Genomic DNA, 22,566 nt, shown 5'->3' with positions numbered 1-22,566 from the left:
GCAAATTGTCAGGCCTGTAAATGTTCTTGAACAAAATGACAGTTAATTTTCATGTGCTTTGTGTGCTCATGGAAAACTAGATTAGTGGCTATATGAAGTGTGGCACTATTGTCACAATATAACCATTGAGCACTAGAAGGTGTTCATAGCTTGTAGTCTTGCCAAAGAGCAACTCATAAGGAGTTTTGCCATTGAAAATTGGTATGGGCAGTCTGTTGATAATGTGTGCTACTGTCAATATGCAATCTCTGCAGAAGCAGAAGCGGATAGGTAAAGTGGCTTGAAAATGAAGTGTCCTTACCTTGAGCAAATGCCTATGTTTGCGCTCGACCACACGGTCTATACCATTTAGTATGATGTGTCAACATAGGAAGTTTAGTGTTCAATCCCATGTAGATGATAAAACTGCTACATGGGCTGAGAGAACTTTTTTCCATTATCGGATTGGATGATCTTAACCTGTGCATTGAACTAAGTATACATCATATTGCAGAACATGATAAGAAATTGTGGTGTTTCTAATTGAAATTTCATCAAAGAAACCCATGTTGCCTGTGTAAAATCATCCACTATTGTTAAAAGATACCTTGCATCTGAATATATTGGTGTGTGATATGCACCCTATATGTCACAATGAATCAATGAAAAAGGGGTAATCTGGTGAGTTTAGCTCAATTACATGAATCACAAGAGAAAGAAGAATTCAAATGAATATCTAAATTGTGTATTAGTACCAGCGTATCAGAACCAGCATATCCAAGTCTCTGATGCTAGAGCTCTAGATTTTTGTTAACAGTAGTATGTAATGCAGTAGGAGAAGAGGGGTTGAGGAAGTGGTATAGTCCATTTCGCATCTCACCCACAATTAGTTTCTTTGAGTGTAAGTCCTGCATTAATAGAAGGTAGGGAAAAACAAGATGGCACAATTCAAGTCTGGTCAGTTTACTAAAAGTAAGTTGCACTTAAAATCAAGTAAGACACCATGTAAGGACAGATCATGCCCCAAAGTCACTATGCCTCGTTGCTGCATTGGCACGAAAGCACCATTAGGGGGCTAGACATTTTTTACCGCAGTGGTATCAATAGAGAAACCATTTGGTGAATGGCTAGTGGGCATCATATGATCAGATGCACCACTATCTATAATCTAGGTATCAATGTGTGATCAAATAGAAAAGACAGCTTACCAACAAAGTTGGCCTAAGGCAAGATCAATTTCTTATCAAGATTGAACAATTCCATCAATTGATGGTACCGATCCATATTGAGAGCTAAAACTGGAGTGGAGGTTGATGCATTGTCATTTTGAGAAGTATTGGAGTTGGCTCATGGTTTTTGATAATCAGAAGTGCCTTGTTTTGGAGCAGATCCCCCCTTGCTTTCCAATTAGGTGGATAACCTACGAGTTCATAACACAGATCTTTGGTGTGGCCATTGCGTTTGCAATGGTCACAACATAGCTTTGGTTGGGAATTCTTAGAGGTTGAGGACGAGTTTTGTCCAGCAACATGCATCGCGGTGGCATCAAGATTTTGGTAGAATGGGCAACAAGATTTTGACGACACTTTTCTTGATTCACAAGAGAATACACTTTGCTAACCAATATCAAAGGTTCCATCACCAAAATGCTAGAACAGACTATGTTGAAGACTTCACTCAAACCCAACAAGAACTGGTAAACACATTCGCATTCCCTTTTCATTGGCAAGATCTCTTGCCGCGTCACAAGTGCATGCTCCATAGGTGCAACTTAGAATTACAGAATTGCCATCCTAGATTGCCTTAAGCTTGGTGTAATAGACAATCATAGATAGATTTTCTTGCCGAAGAAGAGCTAATTCTCATTTGAGCTGAAAGATTCATGGAGCATGTCCTAGTGAAAATTTTTCTTCAAGATCCAACCATATATCACATGCATAATCCACATATGCTACACTTTCATGTAGATTTTTTGCAAGAGAATTAAAAATCCATGATATTACTACCATTGAGTTATACTTGATCCAAGTCTATTCTTCATTGCTATATCTCCTAGGTTTTTGGATTGAGCCATCCACAAAACCAAACTTGTTTTCCGCAGAGAGAGAATTTCTTGTCGTTCTTTTCTATTTCGCATAATTGTTCCCATTAAGCAGACAGGAAACCAGCATTGCACCTGGGTTATCACTCGCACTGTTTCGCTTTACCTAGTTCAAAGCTCTGTTACCATCTAAAATTGTTGAGAAGCAAAAAGTTGAGTCTATTTCATTCAGTTAAATATCTGTAGTCAAAACACTTACCGACTTATTCAAGAATAACAAACTCAATTGTTGCTAGCTGTGCAATCTTTCTAATACCTCTAATAATAAACTACAACCATTTCTGCTTCAATGCTTGTGAGTATTTTTATTGATTACTTGAGTTTTGCTCCAAGTCAAAACAAATTATATAATGAACAACAGTGACAATTAAGTCACAGTCAGAATATATTAAGTTTTATGCCTTTTTTGTAATGTTCAGGGGTATTTTTATATTTTTCTTTTTTAGTAAGAAAATATTTTATTAATTCTTTCATTTCCAAATTATAAATATTAGTAAAGGAGGTTGAACTCCCATCTTTTCTCTCCTTTTAATGTGGTGTTTTTCTCTCCTCTACTCTCATTTCTTCTTCCTCCTAATTTGAAGTCACATATCCCCCCCTCCCCCAGAATGCATCCCAGTACATCCCAACCGTGTATTGAAAACATCTCCCAATAACAAATATGAGAGATGTTCTCAATGCAGACTGAGATATGCATGTGGGATGTTTTTGGGGCTCATTCTGTGGCGGGCAGATGTGAACTCTCCTAATTTCATACTATTTAAACCAATTAATAGAAAAATAATATCAAATTGGTAACCAATAAAGATCTTGCTGCTTTTATCTCTTCTTTCAAGGTGAAGTCCATGATCGTTTAGAATCAGCAACTCGTTAAGATCTAAAAAGGTTGATCATTAGATTTAAGTTTTCCTAATCTTCTAGTACTTTGGAGAATCTCTAAAAGCTTTTTCTTTCCTAGGAAATTGTCATATACATTTTCATCCAAAAAAATTCTGAAAGTGTGGTCATTAGCTTTTCTATGCATTTCCTTCTTGTTGCTTTTAAATAATAGATAATAGGTAATATATCAAAGTGATGTCTGTTGAGGCAAAGGATCCCCTCATTGTTACTTATCTTCATTAATTGTCATGAATTTCAAGTTTTATTTTTTAAGGGTCATTTACTAAAATACCCCTATTTTATACCATATTAACCATGACACTCCCTGTAGTTTGTGTATTACTAAACCACCCCTTTTAATTTTCACCCATCTTACTAAACACTCACTTTTTTAGCTATTATTATAACATAAGAAAAATATAAATAAATTAACATTATTTTAAAGTGACCAGTGATGTGATCGTGGAACTGAATTTGACAAAAATGAGACAGAGAACCACAGGAGTTAAAATAAAAAAAGGGTAAAATACTTAAACTATCTCTATGTTTTAACAAATGAATTAATACTTAGCTTATTGTTTGAAAAATTATTTGAAGTATCCTTTGACAATTGATAAAATCATTTCTTGCTATTAACATGTTGTTAGAATCCATTTGTACGTGATGTCATGTGATTGCATGATTTTTCTTAATTTCAAAACAATCCTTTTGCGGTCAATTTTACCTTTTATTGTTCTTCAAATTTTCAAAATAAAATCCAATGGCAATGTTGTCAATGAAAGAACCTTAGATAAAATGGGATTTTGAGGTTATTAAGTAAAAGAAGACCCCTTCATTAACAAATTGCTTTCTCTTACTAATGTTGCCGATCGATAGAAGAGATCATGCAGAACTTACTGGTAGGAGACCATCAAAGGTCTCACCAGAGTGGATGAATGAGGATTCTTCAATTCATCCCTTTGTTTTGTCCCCTTTTAGAATATGAAAATCCTGATTTTGAAGCAAAATTCACTAGAATTTGCCTTAAAAACTCACAAAATCCTTCCCAAGCCACTCCATGAGAATCTGAACATACATAAATGACCTAAAAGAAATTGGTTTGCTTGTAGATTTAAAATTCCAAGCTTGTTGAAGTCCTTTTTTAACTTTTCAACCTATTCAGGTTGGAGCAAAGTAAGGCCTCTTGATAAACTATATACCCATAAAAGAAAAGAAAAGAGAGGTTTCATCTAATCAGAGTAGAAAAATGAAAATTGAGCCTATAGCGAGCCTTGTTTAGGGCCGGAAAGAGAGGTATGAGAAGTTTTTCTCTTCCTTCTTGACACGTTGCCAGTAATTAACAAAATTACTTCTCTAATTGAATGAACGCTTGAGAGGGAGATGGCAAAGGTTGTTAATAGAGCTCGCATCGTCTGTCCCCTACGGGTTGCAATGCGAATTTATTTGTACTGATGCAAAATTATAATTTATTTTTATTTCAAATTTACAATTATTTTGTTTGATTACAGTATAAATGAAGTAAAATAAGACCTAAAGTAAAACCTAAAACAAAACTAAACCAGAATTTGCATTTTTTTTATTTACATTCCTATGCATTTGTATTAATGCAAATAAAATTGCACTGCAACCAAACACAGCCCTAGGGACAAAAAATTTTTCTGTCCGGCCACCCTCTCCCAAATTCATTTGAAACCGATGGAATCCAAACCTACCAAAATTCAATTAAATACAATTAATCCTCTATTCTTTTTTACCTTCCCACTGCCCTCTTCATCCTCACTGACACACAACACTCTCACCGCTGTCAGAGCAACTCCCGCATCCCCACTTCATTCTCTCTTAGAATGAAAGATTTTGGATCTTTTGCCCACAAGAATTCTACCCACATTTACCCACAACACAGTACCTCTGTGCATTGGAAACATTTCTTGTGCATAATACTATGTAAGAGGATGAGATGTTTTTCATGGGTAGCTACAATGTTATGTGGGTAGACGTGGGCAGAGCTCTTGTAGGCAAGAGATCCAGACTCATGAATGAAGAGCACATACAACAGATGTATTGAGGTTGTCAATTTGCCTCACATATTTTCTTTATCTCATAGTCATGTCCAAGGTTTTTAAAACTGAACCAGACAATGAATTGATCAGGGGTTCGGTTCTCGGGTCAAACGGTCCAATCGTTTGAACTGAATGAACGGCCCATTCTGACACAAAAAATTAAAAATAAAAAAAAAAAGCCAAAACTGTCAAACGGTTTGAATGGTTTGACAGCCCGGGTCAGTGGTTTGCTAACCAAAACAATGGTTTTTGACAAAATAACAGTTCTGGGATAAAACGGAACCGATCACCTGACCGATTCCCAGTTTTTTCAGGCCAATCGTCTAGTCCGGTTTTGAAAACCATGGGCATGCCTATTTCATTTTGAGGATCTCTCTAATTTCTCTCAGCTGCGGTGGACAAAAATATTATCAGCAGTTTATTTAATTGTATTATAGTGTTCAACAAGAAACTTTCAGAGATGGAATATTCCATTTTGATGTAGAAGGGTCGTGGCTTATAATATGTTTTGCTAATTTCTATTTGAATTGATATAGAAAAGGGTGGATGTCAGCAATTAGAAGAAGCTGCCACATAGGCATCACTTCAGCAGTTCCTCTCTCTTACTCTTCCATATGCATCGAGAATGGAAAAAGTGGACTTCGGTTTTTGTACACGCCTACCATTTAGAGAAGTTATATTTTAAAGCTTCCACAAACAATTAAGCATTTTTTTCACTATTACAGTGATGTGGTGCCTAGTGGCGCCTAATTGTCATAAACGATTATAATTATTACCTTTCTCAGTTTTGCAAGCAAATAAATTACAAACGTTAAATGAATAAACGTAGATGGAATCAAACACAGACTAAATTTGACTTGGGAAATGAGGTGAAGGGATAATATATGACAACTTCTAAACATGAAGAAGCCACGTGAAGGACAGAGTAGTTTGACACACAGCAAAATATTTGATTGCCATCTTTTGTACTCTCCTCTGTTAAAGAGAAAATTCCAAATATTTTTGCAATGATAGTGTTTCAGTTTGAGACGGCTAGGGTGGATGTGAAACCATTGAATAATCGCATCTACCACATCGTCTTCAGCCCAACCGTAGCACAAATTTGATCAGCTTGGAATTCTTATGTTTGTGTAATAGAAGCTAGAACAAGAGTGTTTCAGTTTGAGGGAGGAGAAGAGAAGAAAGAGGGGATGTGAGGGTTGCAGCGGCGGTGGTTGCTCCAATGGTGCTGAGATTCGTGTTGTGTATTGGTGAGGGTGAAGGGGCGGTAGGGAGGGAATAGAGAGGGGAAGAGAATAGAGGGATAATTGTATTTAACAAAATTTTGTCACTCCATTAGTTTCACCGATGAGTGTTTGAAGTTGGATGGAGATTTTGAATGTGGTATCACTTACAACCATGTCTATAGAGAGGCTAATCAAACTACGGACTGGATGGCAAACTAAGCTCTTTCTTTTCCTCTCAGCACTCTCAGTTTTTTCCCTCTCTCTATCCCTAGAGACTTAAGTTCTATTTGTTTTTGTGATGCTTGGGGCCGAGCTACCCCCCCCCCCCCCCCCGTCTTGTGTAACTCCTCATATTTCTACAAAAAGAAAAAAAAAAAGAATTTGGGAGAGGGTGGACGATGCGAACTCCACACGCCAAAAACAAAAACAAAGTATGCTGAAGTAAAAAAAAAAAAAAAAAAAAAATCTCTAATAAATCATTCAATTCAAAAATTTTGTCAGGTCTAAACTCCATCAGTTTCAAATGAATCTAGAAGAGGGTGGACGATGAAAACTCCACATGCCAAAACGAAAACAAAGTATGTTGAAGTAAAAAATTCTCTAATAAATCATTCAATTCAAAATTTTTGCCAGGTCTGAACTCCATTAGTTTCAAATGAATCTGGGAGAGGGTGGACAATGAAAACTCCACACGCCAAAACAAAAACAAAGTACGCTGAAGTCAAAAATTTTCTAATAAATCATTCAATTCAACACCCAGTAAAAAAGAAGACAGAGAAACGAAGACCCCAACAAAGACAATAATAAAGGGGTAAGCATTCAGTTTATTCGGGTTTTTAATTAATAAATCAAAATTTTTAAAACCGAAATAAAAAAATGAAAATTGAACCAAAGCTGATTATAATAAAACCGAAATAATCGAACCAAAATTTTTGGTTCTTTCGGTTAAAAACTGAATCTAATATATTTATATATATATATATAATATTATATATTATAACCTATAATATATATATATATATATATATATTATAATATCTATTATGAAATTTGATTTCATTATAATACATTATATATAACATATTAATATATAAATATATAGCACATTATATATTAAATATTATATATTTCATATTATATATTATACATTATATAATGAATTTTAGTTAATTCGGTTTTTTCGGTTAGCCAAATTTCTAAATCTAAAAACCGACACCGAAATTTTCAATTGGGTAATTCAGTTTTAACCGAATAATGTTCACCCCTAGACAATAACATATGAAGACTTCAATTAAATAAAGGGTAAAATACAAAAACCTCCTCTAAGGTTTCTGACAATCATAAAAACTTCCCCTATAGTTTCATTTTAACAAATACCTCCCCTAAACTTTTGAGAAACTCAACGAAAACCTCCTTTCTGTCACCTTCCCAAACAGGAAACATTAGATTGATGCACTAGTTTTTTTCCAAATACCCATTCTACCCTTTTATAAATTATTTTACATACAAAATTACTTATATAACCCAGTTTTAACTCAAAAAAAAGTTAAAAGATGATCATTAAATGAGGTTTTTGTCAAATTAAAATAGGGTTATTTTAGTAATTTTGTATGTAAAATAATTTATAAAATGGTAGAATGGGATTTTGGAAAAAGTGGGTGCATCAGTTTAACGTTTTCCGTCTAGGAAGGTGACGGAAGGGAGGTTTTTGTCGAGTTTCTCAAAAGTTCAGGGAGGTATTTGTTAAAATGAAACTATAGGGAAAAGTTTTTATGATTGTCAGAAACTTCAGGGGAGGTTTTTGTATTTTACCCTTAAATAAATTAATGAACAAAAAAATGGATTTCCAGTCAAAACGTAGAAAAAAAGGATGTTGATAGAGATTTGAGAACAAGTCAAAAATTTGAGCTCTTTCTCCTTGATGATTTCTTTGCTTCTTCCTCTCTCTCTTCCAAGTTCCATGTAACTCACAAAAGAATCATAGACATAAGGTTTAGTGTTCATTTGGTTTGCAGTTGGAATTGAAAATGAAATCACTTGGAGTGAGAATTGGAATTAGAATGATCCATTCCCATAATTTGTTTGGTTTAGACAGGAATAGGAATGGAATTTTCTTTTGGTAAAAGCATCATCTATATTAAAAAGGCTAAGAGTCTAAGACCTAAGAAAACTATACAAGAGGCAAACTCAAGGATTCACCAGATCCTTAGCCGCCCATTGCTGGATCCAAAGAGGACAATTGAAAACAAAGGACCTGAACTTGCAATCCCTTTTTTGCCAACTCATGGGCAGCCCTGAATTTACAAATTTGAAATGCACAGGCTGGGAAAAGATATCATCTCTAGCTACTTCTGCATTACCAGCACCTAAAGCAGAGACCAAATTGAGGTAGTTGCTTTGTACAAAAATGCTAGAATGTTGGAGGTCCCAAGCCAAGTCCAAACCTTTCAGCATAGAAAAAGCCTCCACTTGGATGAGCGAGTGGGCTTTAAGATCACCAAAAGAAGTTGCAATAACTTTTCAAGTGAAGTCCTGAGCTACCACTCCAAAACTAGCAGCACTAGAAGCCAAAAAATACTCCCATCAACATTAAGCTTGATCCAACCTAGGGAGGGAGGATTCCAAAAAACTATTTGAGTTATAGGGTTAGGGGCTTGCAAAGAAGGTTTGAAATCCTTAGAATCTGTAAGAATGGGATTTCATTCCTAAGGGAGCCGATGGGAATGACCATTCCCTCATATGGGGGAATGCCATTTCAATAGGAATGGAAATGGGATTCCAATTCCGCCCAACCAAACAATTTGAATCAGAACAGTCCATTCCAATTCTGATTCTAGACCTCTATTCCCACGAACCAAACATGGTTTTAGGCTCTACCATCTATTCAGCTTAGGGAAGGCAATTTCACCCTATAGTGTGGGTACCTACCCCGATAGTTTTTTTTTTTTGTGCTTAAAAGACAGATTTTAGGGTGGGACGGGTTTGGGGATTCTACAACCTATATGGGTAAGGTATTAAGCTAAACCCAACCCTCCCCACCCTGTATATTGTTAGAAAGCATATGAACTTTATGTATTAGGTGTTAAATTTAATAATATTTGTGTGAAGGATAAATGATAGTTTGTATGTATCGTACATGTCTTAATCAAATAATTGAAGTTTTTTATGTTTGTTCATGTTATTTTACTTATTTAATAGTTATATATAACAAGAAATAACAAAAAAATAGATGTGTTTTTTAAACCCAACCTACCTTACCCTTGACTATAGGGATGGTAGGGTCAAGGTGGGTTTTGCATTTTCATGCATAGAGAGGGTTTGGATTCTCAAAATCCAGCCTTGCTATGAATTTTGGGGCCAGTATGGGTTGGGAAGTTTAAGGAGGAGGATAGGGTTTAGAATTTACAAAACCCTTCTTGAACCCGTGCATTGCCATCCCTAAGCCTTACTTGATTTTTTTGACTTAGGCTAAGTTATTCTTGTTGTTGCTGCTCTGTGATGCCCAATTAGCAAATGTGCTTTGATTGTGTTAGGAATGGTTTCCTTAATGATTTGGTCTCACTACTAATCGAGCATGTTAGAGTTGGTTGAGTAAGGGTGGCTTAGTCTTTTCGTTCTATTTTAAATTATGTGATGATGTGGCAATTCTGTTTTGTCCTTTTTTTTTAATTTACTTGTCCCATACTTAATAGGGGTATATTTGACCTTGTACCCTAATTCTAATATAATAAAGATTATGGTCGACTAGGACTAGTTTGACAACTTCTTCTTCTTCTCCTTCTTCTTCTTCTTCTTCTTCTTCTTCTTCTCTCTCTCTCTCTCTCTCTATCTCTCTATCTCTCTCTGACAGGACTTACCTGAACCATTGAAACATGGTATCAGAGCACTAAATACAGGAGAAGGTTGCAATTTCAAGATCCTGGACCTGCGATCTTTCCTTTTCTTCTTTTCTTCTTTTTTCTATGCTACAATCTGAAGTGCACAAGTAGAAGGCTGCGACAAATTTTTTTGGTAATCCAGGATTGCCACAATCTTCATTACAAGTGTTAGGAAGGTACGACAACCCTAGGTTAGTAGTTCTAATATTATTGTCACCATGAGTGACAGCCCTAATGGTCGTGTGGTGGTGTTCCAGGCCCTCTACTGAGTAGTTTCAAGAGGGTTCTTGGTGATTGTTGAGTAACATCTATGGTGGTTGGTTATCAGTAGTGGTGTGAAGAAAACAATTTTTTTGCTGAAAGAGATGGGCGAACGTGTGTAAATGGTGGTTTACATCAAGTTTTTCTTTCTTTCATTGTGCCTGGTTGAGAGATTATTGAAGGTGATGTGGAGACTGCTGCAATGTTGACTTAACAATAATATTTTTTTGGTGGTTGATAATTCAGAATTAGAAATTGTATTGGGGAACACAATGGTAGCAACTGGAGATGGTGGTGGTGATCAGAAATCTGGTGTGATGATTTCCTCAAACTATCTAGGTGTGCAAATGACATCAATTAAACATAATGTTGAAAATTATGTACCATGAGCCAAGTCAGTAAAGGTTTTTCTCAAGGCTAAGAAGAAGGTGAAACATGTAAAGGAGGATAAACCATCAGTTGAATCCCCAGGGCTTGATGATTGGAAACAAGAAGATGCCCAAATCATGGCATGATTGTAGAACAATATGGAACCTAAGATAAGTGTCAACTTTATGTTCTTAGATACAACCAATGAAATATGGGAACATGCTAAGAAACTTTATTCTAGATAGGATAATATTAAGAAAGTATATCAGCTCTATCAAGAGTATTTCAATTTATAGCAAGGAAATCAAACTTTAGAAGAGTATTATGCCAGTATGAGGAACCTTAGAAATGAACTCAACGTTTACCATCCCCTAATTCCAGATGTTAAAATTCAGCAACAACAAAGGGAACAATTGGATGTAAATAGGTTCTTAGTGGGGTTAAAATCAAAATATGAACCGGTTAGAGCACAAATATTGGGAGGTTATTCTCTTTCTACACTTGAAAAGGTATTTGCTTGATTTCATAGGATTTCATTGAGACCCATAGAGAATACCACAACATCTGACAGATCAATGTTTGTCGTAGCAAAAGGATGTGGACGTGATAATAAAGGGGGAGGACATGCATTTCGAGGAGGCCGTGGTAGTCTCATGTTTGGTCGTGGTGGTGGAAGTGGTGGAAGTTATGACTCAGGGGGAGGTCGTAGTAGAGGAAGAGAGAACACTATTAGAAAGTGTTCCCTTTGCCATGTAAGCCGATTTTGAGTTTCTTTGATATTGATTTTCAAAAGTGCTGATTATTTTTGTATTGGAGTTATTATTATTCAATGCCATGTTGGATGCCATGTCATCCTCAAAAAAATTGGAATCAAATAGAAATAAGAAAATCACCCAAAATGATGATCTCTGAGAAGGACAGATTTCAAGAATCGATTTTTGGTGGATTTCCTAAAAAATCACTAAATTTGGCCAATCAAACTGAAATTTCAATGCCAATTCAATAAACCATGATCACCTTAGTTTTTCTTGATAATTGAACAAACATGCCACAACACTTGACAGTTGACACAGTTGAAGATTGGAAACTGGACCAACAACAACTGTGGGATAACATAATGGAACTTCGGTGCTGACAGCCATTTGATCTCTCTCTCTCTCTCCATTCAATCTGACTTTTCATTAACATGTGAGCATTGCTTGACTTCTCCTGAAAAAAGGGCTCTATAGGCTTCAATTTTGATTCAGGCAATGTCAATCTCTCAAACGATTACTGCTTTGGCTCTCCTGGGATATTCCACATATAAGTCTTTGAAATGGGTATGGTCAGTGTTGAGCTGTTGGATTATGAGTTTTTTTTTTTTTTTTTGCAAATTCAAATGTTACCGTTCTGAAAATTTGAAGGAGAATGAAGGGTAAGATAGTCTTTTCCATTGTATGTGCACGCACGGTGAGTCCGTGATGCTAACATTTGTTTTATCCAAAATACCCAATGCAGGGCCCACACGACTTGCGTGTTTCAAGTGTTTGCGCTACGTCTAGAAGCTAACCGTGGTGCTAGCATTCCTCGCTGAATAGATATGTTTTTGATATTTTGCAAGGATCAGATGGCCAAAACTCTTCTAACCAGACTGTTTTTGTTGATGGGACCGTTTTAGTCGGTTCTGATCGTGCCACGTGTCGAGTTCTGGGCCCAGACCCAAGAAGTTCCCAAGTCCAAAAACCGATCTCACTTCGCCTGCGAAATGGTCTACGTCTTTCTCTTCCCTCCCTCCCTCTCTCTTTCTGCTCTGAAACGACGTGGCTGAAACCCGGTATCTCACCTCTCTCTCTCTCTCTCTGTGCCTTCGCCTATCTCTCTATTTGTTGCTTCTGGTTATGTTTGAGATTTGTTAGGAAGATCTGTAAAGATGAACACTGTTTTCATTTCGATGTTAATTTATACTCAAATCTGTTAGGATTTAGGATCAGATCAGAAAATATGAAAATTAAGTTTTTTTTTCTGTATTAATTTAGTCTCAGTGTGCTCTGTTAGATTTTGCAGCCCTTATTTGGAAATCGATATAGTTTTGATTGTATATGGTTGGCATTTGAAGGTTAAGCTGTGATTCGTGTTGAGGTGACTGGGGTTTATTGGGTAGAAATGGACAAGGAAACTGTTGATTCATCGTCTGCACCTCCTGCTAAGGCTCCTGATGTGCAGCCACCTGTAGCTTCTGCACAAGATAACTCTGCCCGTGATACGCCGCCCTTACTATCTGCTTCTGCCATATCTTCATGGGCCAGAAGTTTCAGTCTTAGAATTCCAAAGACCTCGGTTTCGGGGCAAGAGGAGTCGCATACTTCAAGTTCCGCCAAGGCAACGCTTGCGCGTTTTACCAGTGGACTGGGACTGCGGTTATCCCCGAAAGCTCCTGTGGCAGATGAGAATGCTGAGGGTGTTTCCACGGCTCCTCAGACTGGTGTTCTTGAATCATTGACGAAGGGGTTGGTTGATTCGTCAAGGAGTGCAGTTAAGGCTGTGCAGGTCAAGGCTCGACACATTGTGTCTCAAAACAAACGAAGATACCAGGTAGCCTACTGCTTAATTTTTCTTTATGATTGGTGGAGGTGTCTTTTCTTTCTTTCTTTTTTTTTTTTTTTTTTTTTTTTTTAATTTGGTTTTCTTCATACTCTATTGGAATTTGATGTATAAGTATGACCAGTGAATTTATATTTGTTAATACTTGGATTGACTGTGGCAAACAATAAATTGCTTTCTTATATTTCTTTTGCATATTTATCGAGTGTTTAAATATTCCCATTACAGTAGCTGATGCTAGTTTTTCTGATTTATTATCTACTAGGACAAACTTCTGATGTAAGACCAAATTTCAATTTATCTGCACTTTCTATATACATCTTGAGGCACATGTCTAGTCTAGGAGTTTCTAGTAATTAAGCCCAGCAATTGTAATGCATGCAAAGTATAATACGTTCTACAATTTCTCTGTCAAGCTCTGTTTAAGCATTTAGGTGCATCATTTTGTAAATCTTGTATGCACAGACACAACGATAGTTTTTTTTTTTTTTTTTTTTGTGCCAGAGAAGATCTGTTTAATGGAGATGAAGAATAAGGGTAACTGGATCTTTTGTTTCTTGACTATAACTTCAAGTTTAATTGGTATTTGGTAATACTCCAGTTTAACAGGATGGAAAACTTTTACTCATAAATATATGCTTTTACCTTACTATGTTGTGTAGAATGTCTTTTTTACACTATTAGGAAGTGCTAATATCCTTTGTCAGTATTCAAATCCTAATCCTAGTTTGCTAAATTTTTATGGTTTCCCCTGTAGAAATTTCAGAATATAGTTACAAACTTGAAACTCCACTTTTTTTAAACCTATTTCATACCTACTTATCAAAAAAAAAAAAAAAACCTGGTTCATACCTAATTAGACCCTACATTTCAAGATCAGTTTTGACCCTATTTCATGCCGACTTAGTTCCACTCTTCATCCAAACATTAAAACATCATTATTTTCTCCACCTTCCCCATTCAGTCTTACATCTTTACTAAATGTCATATATTGAGAGAATTGGGAGATTTTCTGTATCTCACTGATATTGCAAAACATGGTTCCGAGTGCTCAAACTCTTCTTAGTTTCTGCTGTCCCTGCTCAAGATATTACTGTCCTGGATTTTCTCATTGTTTGATGTTATGATATAAGCAAAACTTCTATACCTGGTTTCAGGAAGGAGGATTCGATTTGGATATGACTTATATCACAGAGAATATTATTGCAATGGGGTTTCCTGCTGGGGACATGAGTTCTGGATTTTTTGGATATGTTGAGGTAAACAGTTAATGTTTTCCACTTGAAGTTTAGTTGGTTGAGTTTCACATGACCTTTATGAGGCTAGGTGAGAAATGTTAATGCAGGGATTCTACCGAAACCACATGGAAGAAGTGATCAAGTTCTTTGAAACTCATCACAAGGTAATGATAATCTATTTACTTGTATCATATGAGAATTACTTATCTGTTAATTTACTTACTAGATTTTGTTCTTTTCTTGCCAACCAACCTTTTCTTCATAGGGAAAATACAAAGTATACAATCTTTGTTCAGAGAGGTTGTATGATGCATCACTATTTGAGGGGAAGGTATGTGCCTCTTCTCTTTATTTGCTCTCCTGATTCTTGTTATAGTGTACAGGTAAAACTTTAGTGGATACCCACTGCATGGAGAAAATATCATAAGCTTCATCTTTCTTTTTGCACTTTTCTAATAAAAAAAATCTTCCTTTTTTCTTTATATTGAAAAAAAAAACTCGACAACCAGGAAACCCATAAATAGTATCTATTTTATTGAAACATAGGGTTTTCTACTTCTTGTATAGCAGTTGATTGGCTCAAATTTTCCTCCTTGTTCCTACTTTTTCTTTTCTGTTATCTCTCCTATTGTTAATCGATCCTACGTTTTCTATACTTGTTTTCTTATTGGTAACTTGAAAATGTATTCCTTTAAGTGGAAAATTTTATATTTACAATGGAAATGTGCCTAGCACCCCACTGAAAACAGATCAGCATTTGCTGTCCTTAAGACTTTGGTATATGTATTTGTAACAGTCCAACCCCTTGGTTTATAACCCCATCTCTCCCCAACCTCCACCCTGAAATACACTAATTATGAGTGTGCTGTCAAGTTTTTTTCCTCTTGAAAATTCCAGCTGATGTGGTGCATAGGATGGAGAAACTTCAAAAAGATTTCCTTTGGGGTGGAGATGGGAGATGGGAGAGGGAATAAATTTTATTAGGTGAATTGGATTGAGGTTTGTAGACCAAAGGAGTTTATAGGATTGGGTTAAGGAGGGTAAGACCTTTTAAAAGGTTTGGTGTAGAGAAAGAGAGGGACACACACTGGAGAAGGGGTGATTTTGTTGGTAAATATGGGGTGGTTAGATTGAGTGGGAACCTAGGGAAGTGTCTTTTTATCATTTTTGATCGGTGGGAGGTGTCTTCCGCATATGGGGTATGTGTCTGGAAAGAAATTATGTTGTTCCATCAAGACCTTCAAGAATCTTAGAAGTTTTTGGGGAATGGTGCAGTAGAGTGAAGTGGGAGGTTTTGTGACCTCTATCCAAGGTTATATAGGCTTAACCCACAATATACAGATTCATCAATGCTACAAATTGAGAGGAAATCAGTTGGTGTGGTGCCTGAAGTTTAGGAGACTATTATTGGATAGTGTATCATGCTGTTGAGCAATATAGAGAAGTTAGGGTTTCAATATCAGAGAGAGAGACTTTTTTTTCTGCAATCACAAGAAACCAGATAGCATCTTCCTCTATTAAGGATATTTAGGGTAACCCTATCCCTCAAGGGTGGAGGCTTTTGCTTGGATAGTGGCAATGGATGGTATATTGACAGAAAATCATTTAAAAATTAGAGGATTTAGCATGGCTAGCATATGCTATATGAGTCTTAAAGAATAATAGAATGTGAGACATCTGTTTCTGTTTTTATCTTAAAAGTGGTTTTTCTTTACTTGAAATATGGAAAGGTGCTCTAGATAAACAGACAGAACAACTAACAGACTTTCTGATACTTGGATAGATGCTTTTTTTTTTTTTTGGTGCATAGGGCTACACAACAGGGGATAAGGCTGTTACAGGGTGGGAAGATCAGCGAACACCCTTGCTGATATTTTGGCAAAACAAGGGACAAATAGGGAAACACAGTTCTGGGATAAACTGTAATCTTGTAGTAGCACTCGTGTACTCCTTGTTATAGTTTTTATAGTTTCTGTTGTTTGGGTTTCCTGTGTTGGAGAGGAGGCATCTCGCACCTTCCCAAGGGTCTGTATTTTCCTATTGATTTTAATGAAATGTGATATTATTTATCAAAAAAAAAAAAAAAACAGGGGACAAGACTTGGATGGTGATGGGGCTACAAAGTCGGGGTAGCCCTTCCTCCAAACCCATAAGCCCCCAACCTGGTGAATGTGGGATTTGATCCCATCTATGCTACAGACTAGAGAGCAGCGAACTGACCAAGTGAGCCAGATGGCACCTTCAGATAGATACATAAAACAACAGTTATAGCTTCTTGGAGATAGAAACTCATATTATGTGCTAAAGAATTAAATATGACTATCTTTTATCATTTTGTAGTGCTGTTAATAATTGAAAAAGATTATATCTTTCTGGGGTTGCTTTCTTGTGCTGATCAGTCTATTACAAAAAAAAATCACATCAGTCTTTTCCTATTTTTGAAGTCTTTCGTATTTCCAGGTTGCATGCTTTCCATTTGATGATCATAATTGCCCCCCCATTCAACTCATCGTATCATTTTGCCAAAGTGCATACTCATGGTTGAAGGAAGACATTGAGAATGTGGTCGTTGTTCACTGTAAAGCTGGCATGGCCAGGACTGGGCTAATGATTTCTAGCCTTCTTCTATTTCTGAAGGTGTGTTATGTTCCATTGCTCCTATTATCTGGCATCAGGGGAATTATGTTACTTTTATTGGCCATGTTGCTTTTTAATTTTTATTGGTCTGACAGTAGTGTTACCATATCTGCCTTTCTACTAGTTCTTCCCAACTGCTGAGGAGTCCATTGACTATTACAACAAAAAAAGATGTGTGGATGGGAAGGGGCTAGTGCTTCCAAGCCAGATTGTAAGTCAAATTCTGCTATATGATAATACATATTTCAATCAAAGGATGCCTTCCACATCTATCTGATAAATAATTTCCTCTGTTAACAGAGATATGTCAAGTATTTTGAGCGCATCTTAACATACTTCAATGGGGAAAACCAGCCTGGGCGTAGGTATTAATCATCTCTGAAACTGCGTGGTGTTCAATCTTCACACGATAATCGACTATGTTTTCTGCAGGTGCATGCTTAGGGGATTTCGACTTCACAAGTGTCCTTACTGGATTAGGCCCTCAATTACTGTCTCTGATCATAATGGTATAATGTTGTCTTCTTTTATTGTTGTCTTTATTCTAATGGTTACACACAGTGCTGTTGCCTATGTTTTTCTATCCTTTTTTAGGCTTTAACATACTTTCTTTTTATTGGAAATGGTAAATTTCATTGAATTAGTAAAGGAATACAATGCCAATCCTCACAGCATGAGTGTTGACCCCATATTTTCTCCCAAAAGTTACATTACATCCCAAAAATGATTTTCCCTTTAAGTTCCTTGTTTTGCCAAAGTATCAGCCACACTGTTGGCTGACCTCCTTGTCCAAATAATGATTACTCCCGTTTCCCTTGCTAAACAATAAATCTCCCTCATTTGCTGTCTAAAAGTCCATGCCCCCAGTAGGTTTTAACATACTTCGATGGCTAACTCTATGTATTTACAGCCACCATTATATATGCATCAACTACCAAATTTTTTTCTTGTTGTATATCTGTCTTCAAAGATTTTCTATTCCTTTCTTCCATGCCCCCAACATACAACAAAAGGGATAATACTAAAATTTTCAGCTTTTTGTTTCCTAATATTTTTCTCCAGATGTGAAGGAACTACTCTTTGCTTAAATGCTATGTAGAACTCCTACATTAATTCTAAAAAGTGCATTTGCTGAATAAGAGGATAAGGTTTTCCTCTTTCCTCTTGTACATTACTCATGTATTTGGCAAATGAAATCCCCTTTTATCTCTTATTTTCAAGTGATCTAATGTTAAAATACTATCCATATCCACTAACCAAACAAAAGTTCAGCCCTTGGAGGGATGGGGTTGCCCTAAAGCCTGTATACATTGTCCCTTTGTCTTAAATTTCTTATCAATGTCCCATGAAAAGTCTTTACTGAAGGCATAACCATCAAGATCATACATTGGCTGAAATATTTGAATCTTTTCAAGAACTTTTCTTTAGATGACATTTTTAGAGGTCGGAGTGCCGTAACGACTTCCTCTTCCTCATCTCCCTTTGTTCAAGAAAGGTGATCCCCACCTCTACCTTGTAGGGTGAAATTGAACTTTGATGGAAGATACCACACTACTTGATCACCTCTTTACTCAAAACATGAATTGGCTTTCAGAATATTGGAAGATACCAGGCTGTACATGGGATTTTTGGTCATTTTTTGAACATAATGGTAAAAACGTTATTAAGAAAAATCGAAAACAGGAATAATGAGCTTTGTGGCCTTGGCAAAAATAAATGGTCCCCCAAGATATACTACTAGTACACACACTTGTCCAAACCTTCAAAGAAACAGGAATATTGGGCTTTCTTGTCTTTCTTGATTGGATGCAACTGTGATGGTGGGAAATGGGAAAGATATTTTGTTGATGCTGGTGGGATGGAGTGCAATCATCCTCGTAACTTTTGGTGGAATAGAACTCATTGTGAATTAGTTTTGGTTCATCGATGCCAATGGAACGGAAACCATGAGTCATTACTTGAGAAGCTACACTGAATCAGCATTGTCTCACATCAGTTTTCATTTCAAACTACTTGGACGAAAAAAAAAACTGCATTTATCTTGTATTGTGGCTTTAGAAATAGGAAGATGCCAATAGAGATATTGTTTATTCACCAATTAACCATCTTAGTTTGAGATTGTGGCTTTCAGTCCTTGTTTGATGCTGAAGTCATTTTGTTCCTGTGGTTCATGAACTATTGGAAATTGTGAAGCCTGATGGTGTCATTTAATTATTTATTTATTTATGGCAGGAGAACTTTAGATGATGTCTGGAAAAAAGTTTTTGTTTGAAATGTGTTTTTCTCATTGATTATTGCAAATTGAGTCTTGGTGGCATATCTTTTATTATGACTTCTATTTGTGTCAAATATATGTTGGATGTAACTTAACTATTTAATGCCTGCTTTTTGATTTCCCTTTATTGTAAAATCTATATGGCAGAATTTATGCCATTTTTAATTCCTCAAAAAAATTGTCATTTTTGGTGGATACACTGAATATTTTCATTGTATAGTTGAAAAACCTGTATAGCAAAGAATATACTATAGCATAAATTGGTTATTGTTTTATGTTTATGTATGCACATGTGTTTTGAGATTCGACAATGATATTTCTCTTTATGCACAGGAGTTCTATTCTCTACCAAAAAGCACCCAAGAACTAAGGATCTGATGGTAGGCTTTTACCTGAAATTTCATTTTCTCCTTTGGATCATTGTCAAATTATGGACGTTACCTTAACATCCTTGGACTTTAATATAATACTGTTGACTAGTAGTTGAAACCTGTATGGTCCTCGTACTTATTTCCATGTATTTGTTCTTTTTCAGCCAGAAGATTTTTGGTTTAATGCACCAAAGAAAGGGATCATAGTCTTTGCTCTACCAGGGGAGACTGGTCTGACTGAAGTGTCTGGGGACTTCAAAATTCATTTTCATGACCGCCAAGGAGATTTCTATTGGTATGTGAATTGTAAGCACGTTAGCATTCATCTATATCCATATTTCCTGAAACTTTTATCAAATATAGAGTACAGAAGGGGCCATTGGCTGGTATAATGGTTAAACCTCAAGATGACAAGCATGAGAATAAGAGTGGAATCTGCAAGAAGCCACTTCTTGCAAAAAGAAAAAAAAGGAAAAAAAGCAAAAAAGGCCAAAGGTTTGGTCTTTACGCAGTCCATCTCTCCCAACACCCCACATAGCTAGGAAGAAAATTGGGCAATGGCTTTTTACAGGAATAAAGAGACATAATGTAATATAAAGAGAGTTAGACTGGATACGCTATTCTCCCCCCATAGTATCCTGATTAATTTATTGAGTATTCATCTTTTTGGTATTTTGTCCTTTTCCAACAATCTTCTTAATAATCTGTGGCATACTGTCCAACTTAAAAGAGTCTCCTATAGTTTAACCTGTAATCCTAGTTAACCCCCCCCCCAAAAAAAAAGACTGTAATCCTGGTAAAGATTGGGAAAAGTAAATAGATAAAGCATATAAGCATTTTTTTTTACCTTTTTTTCTGGTAAATCTCTAATTTTAATATTCTTTTTCTTCAACTGTGGAGACTTTAATGTTAATAACTTTGAAGGATTGTGCAGTATCTTATTATCATTAGTCTTAAATTTTCACCTTATTCTTTGGAGTTGCAAGTCTTGATTTTCTCTCTCAAATTGTAACTAACGTCTCTATTTTTCCTGTTTCTTGCTTCCAGTTGGTTGAATACAACAATGACAGAAAACCGGAAAATCTTGAACACTTCTGACCTTGATGGGTTTGACAAGGTAAACAGCAGTAGATATATTTTAAGGCGGGAAAGATATTTGGGGAGTGGTTTTTCTGATACAAGTTCTCTCCCTTTCTCCTCCCTTGTTTTCTGGTTGTTTCTGTATGTCATTTGGCTATTCACGGGATCTGTACCATGCAGAGGAAATTGCCTTCGCCTGGGTTCCAGGTTGAGGTTGTGATAATAGACTACAATGGCACAATTCCTACAAAGCCAAGAACTGAAAGTGCAAGCAGGAAATCTGATGCAAGCCCAGGGACAGGTCCTGTCCCAAGTGATGGAGGTGCAGCAACTCCCAGCGCAAATAAAGACTCTGGAAGTCCAGATAAAGATGATGTATTTTCAGACAGTGAAGGAGAAGAAAGTGGATCTTCGAAGAATAGGGAAGCTCAAGAAGTTTCTGGAGTAGGACCTGCTAGTACCACTGCCGGAGGTCCCCAGACCGGCACCACTCAAGAACAAGTAGCAGCTTTAACTCATGGGACTGAAAAGTTTTCATTAAGAAGCGAAGGACCCACACAGCAACCATCTGCAAATGAATCGAACACTGATAGTGACAGTAGGTCTGGCTTGAGCGTTGACATTCCAAAGGACTCAACAACCTCCAATGATTTCAAGGCTATTGCAGCTGATGCTTCTGTCTTTTCTTTCGGAGACGATGAAGACTATGAAAGTGAATGAACCAGGAGTGTCATTTGACAGCAGAGATGCTCGCAAAAGAATTTGTACAGAAAATTATTTGTAAGGATCAAACAGGCATCTTCAGATGTCCAAGTGAATATCTGCGTGTATTTGTTCATTCTTAATATTGGTTGTGTATTGGGTCGGTCCCATTAGTTGGCAGATTCTCTGCTGTCTTGGTACAAGAATTTGATTTCATTTAATAGCCCCCCTCCTTTGCAATGCTAAAGTTGTCCTTGTAGCAAATACATTTTTCTTTTCTTTTCTTTTCTTTTTTTTTTGAAATTTCTAGAGAACAAGGTCTCTCCCAAAAGATTTAATTTCATAAACTCAATCATATCAATAGGTTTAATCCAGAAGGAGACCTCAACTTGACTTTTGCAGATTTAGAATGAACAACAAAAGCATGACCTCTGGAGCACATCAAGGCATCTCAAAATTTACACAGATGGCTCTTACATAGAAACAAGGGGTAAGGCTACCTTTGATTTTGTGTTGCATGCTCCAAATGATAGTATCTTATATGCTACAACAGATAAATGTGTTGTGGCAAATAGCCAATAAGGAGAACTCAAGGTAATGATTGAGGCCGTAATTGTTGTTAAAAGGCTGGAACACTAGAAAGTGGCACTACAAGAAAATCAGTTTTTAGTGACAAATGAAAACGTCATTATAGATAAGAAATTTGTCACTAAAAAGCCCGTAGTGACAAACAATCAATGAAATTATGTTTATCACTATAGGCGGCACCACTAACATATGGTGATGAATTTAAAAATCCATCACTAATTTATAACCTATAGTGACGGTTTTATATGTCACCATTATGTTTTACTTTAGTGACAAACATTTTGTATTTGTCACTAAAATATTATATAGTAATAGATATATTCGTCACTATTATATTCTGCT

The 22,566-nt window shown here is 36.3% G+C and overlaps 1 protein-coding gene across 2 annotated transcripts; it reads left to right on the top strand.

Annotated features, from left to right (window-relative positions):
- The first annotated feature begins 12,429 nt into the window (after positions 1-12,429).
- LOC104605416 (phosphatidylinositol 3,4,5-trisphosphate 3-phosphatase and protein-tyrosine-phosphatase PTEN2A-like) lies at positions 12,430-21,883 on the top strand. 2 transcript variants are annotated; one of them, XM_010270172.2, is made up of 13 exons: positions 12,430-12,566; positions 12,849-13,324; positions 14,491-14,592; positions 14,679-14,735; positions 14,837-14,902; positions 17,032-17,208; positions 17,333-17,419; positions 17,509-17,573; positions 17,641-17,717; positions 19,817-19,863; positions 20,019-20,149; positions 20,902-20,971; positions 21,115-21,883. In XM_010270172.2, exons 2-13 carry the CDS (start codon positions 12,896-12,898, stop codon positions 21,652-21,654), a joined length of 1,848 nt encoding a protein of 615 aa, XP_010268474.1. In that variant the 5' UTR covers positions 12,430-12,566; positions 12,849-12,895; the 3' UTR covers positions 21,655-21,883. The 2 variants fall into 2 exon arrangements, with proteins under 2 accessions (XP_010268474.1, XP_088749233.1); XM_088893107.1 differs by lacking the exon at positions 12,430-12,566 and having other exon boundaries at positions 12,825-13,324.
- Positions 21,884-22,566: the final 683 nt, after the last annotated feature.

This window comes from Nelumbo nucifera, chromosome 8 (genome assembly GCF_055504915.1).
Source record: "Nelumbo nucifera cultivar China Antique chromosome 8, China Antique-T2T, whole genome shotgun sequence".
Taxonomy (NCBI): domain Eukaryota; kingdom Viridiplantae; phylum Streptophyta; class Magnoliopsida; order Proteales; family Nelumbonaceae; genus Nelumbo; species Nelumbo nucifera.
This window is presented reverse-complemented; position numbering and strand designations above follow the sequence as displayed.

Excerpts from the sequence above, each read along its gene's own strand:
- LOC104605416 (XM_010270172.2), top strand. The coding sequence starts at position 12,896 with ATGGACAAGGAAACTGTTGATTCATCGTCTGCACCTCCTGCTAAGGCT. Across the intron at positions 14,593-14,678 it reads GATTTTTTGGATATGTTGAG|GGATTCTACCGAAACCACAT; the intron begins GTAAACAGTTAA and ends ATGTTAATGCAG. Across the intron at positions 14,903-17,031 it reads CATCACTATTTGAGGGGAAG|GTTGCATGCTTTCCATTTGA; the intron begins GTATGTGCCTCT and ends TCGTATTTCCAG.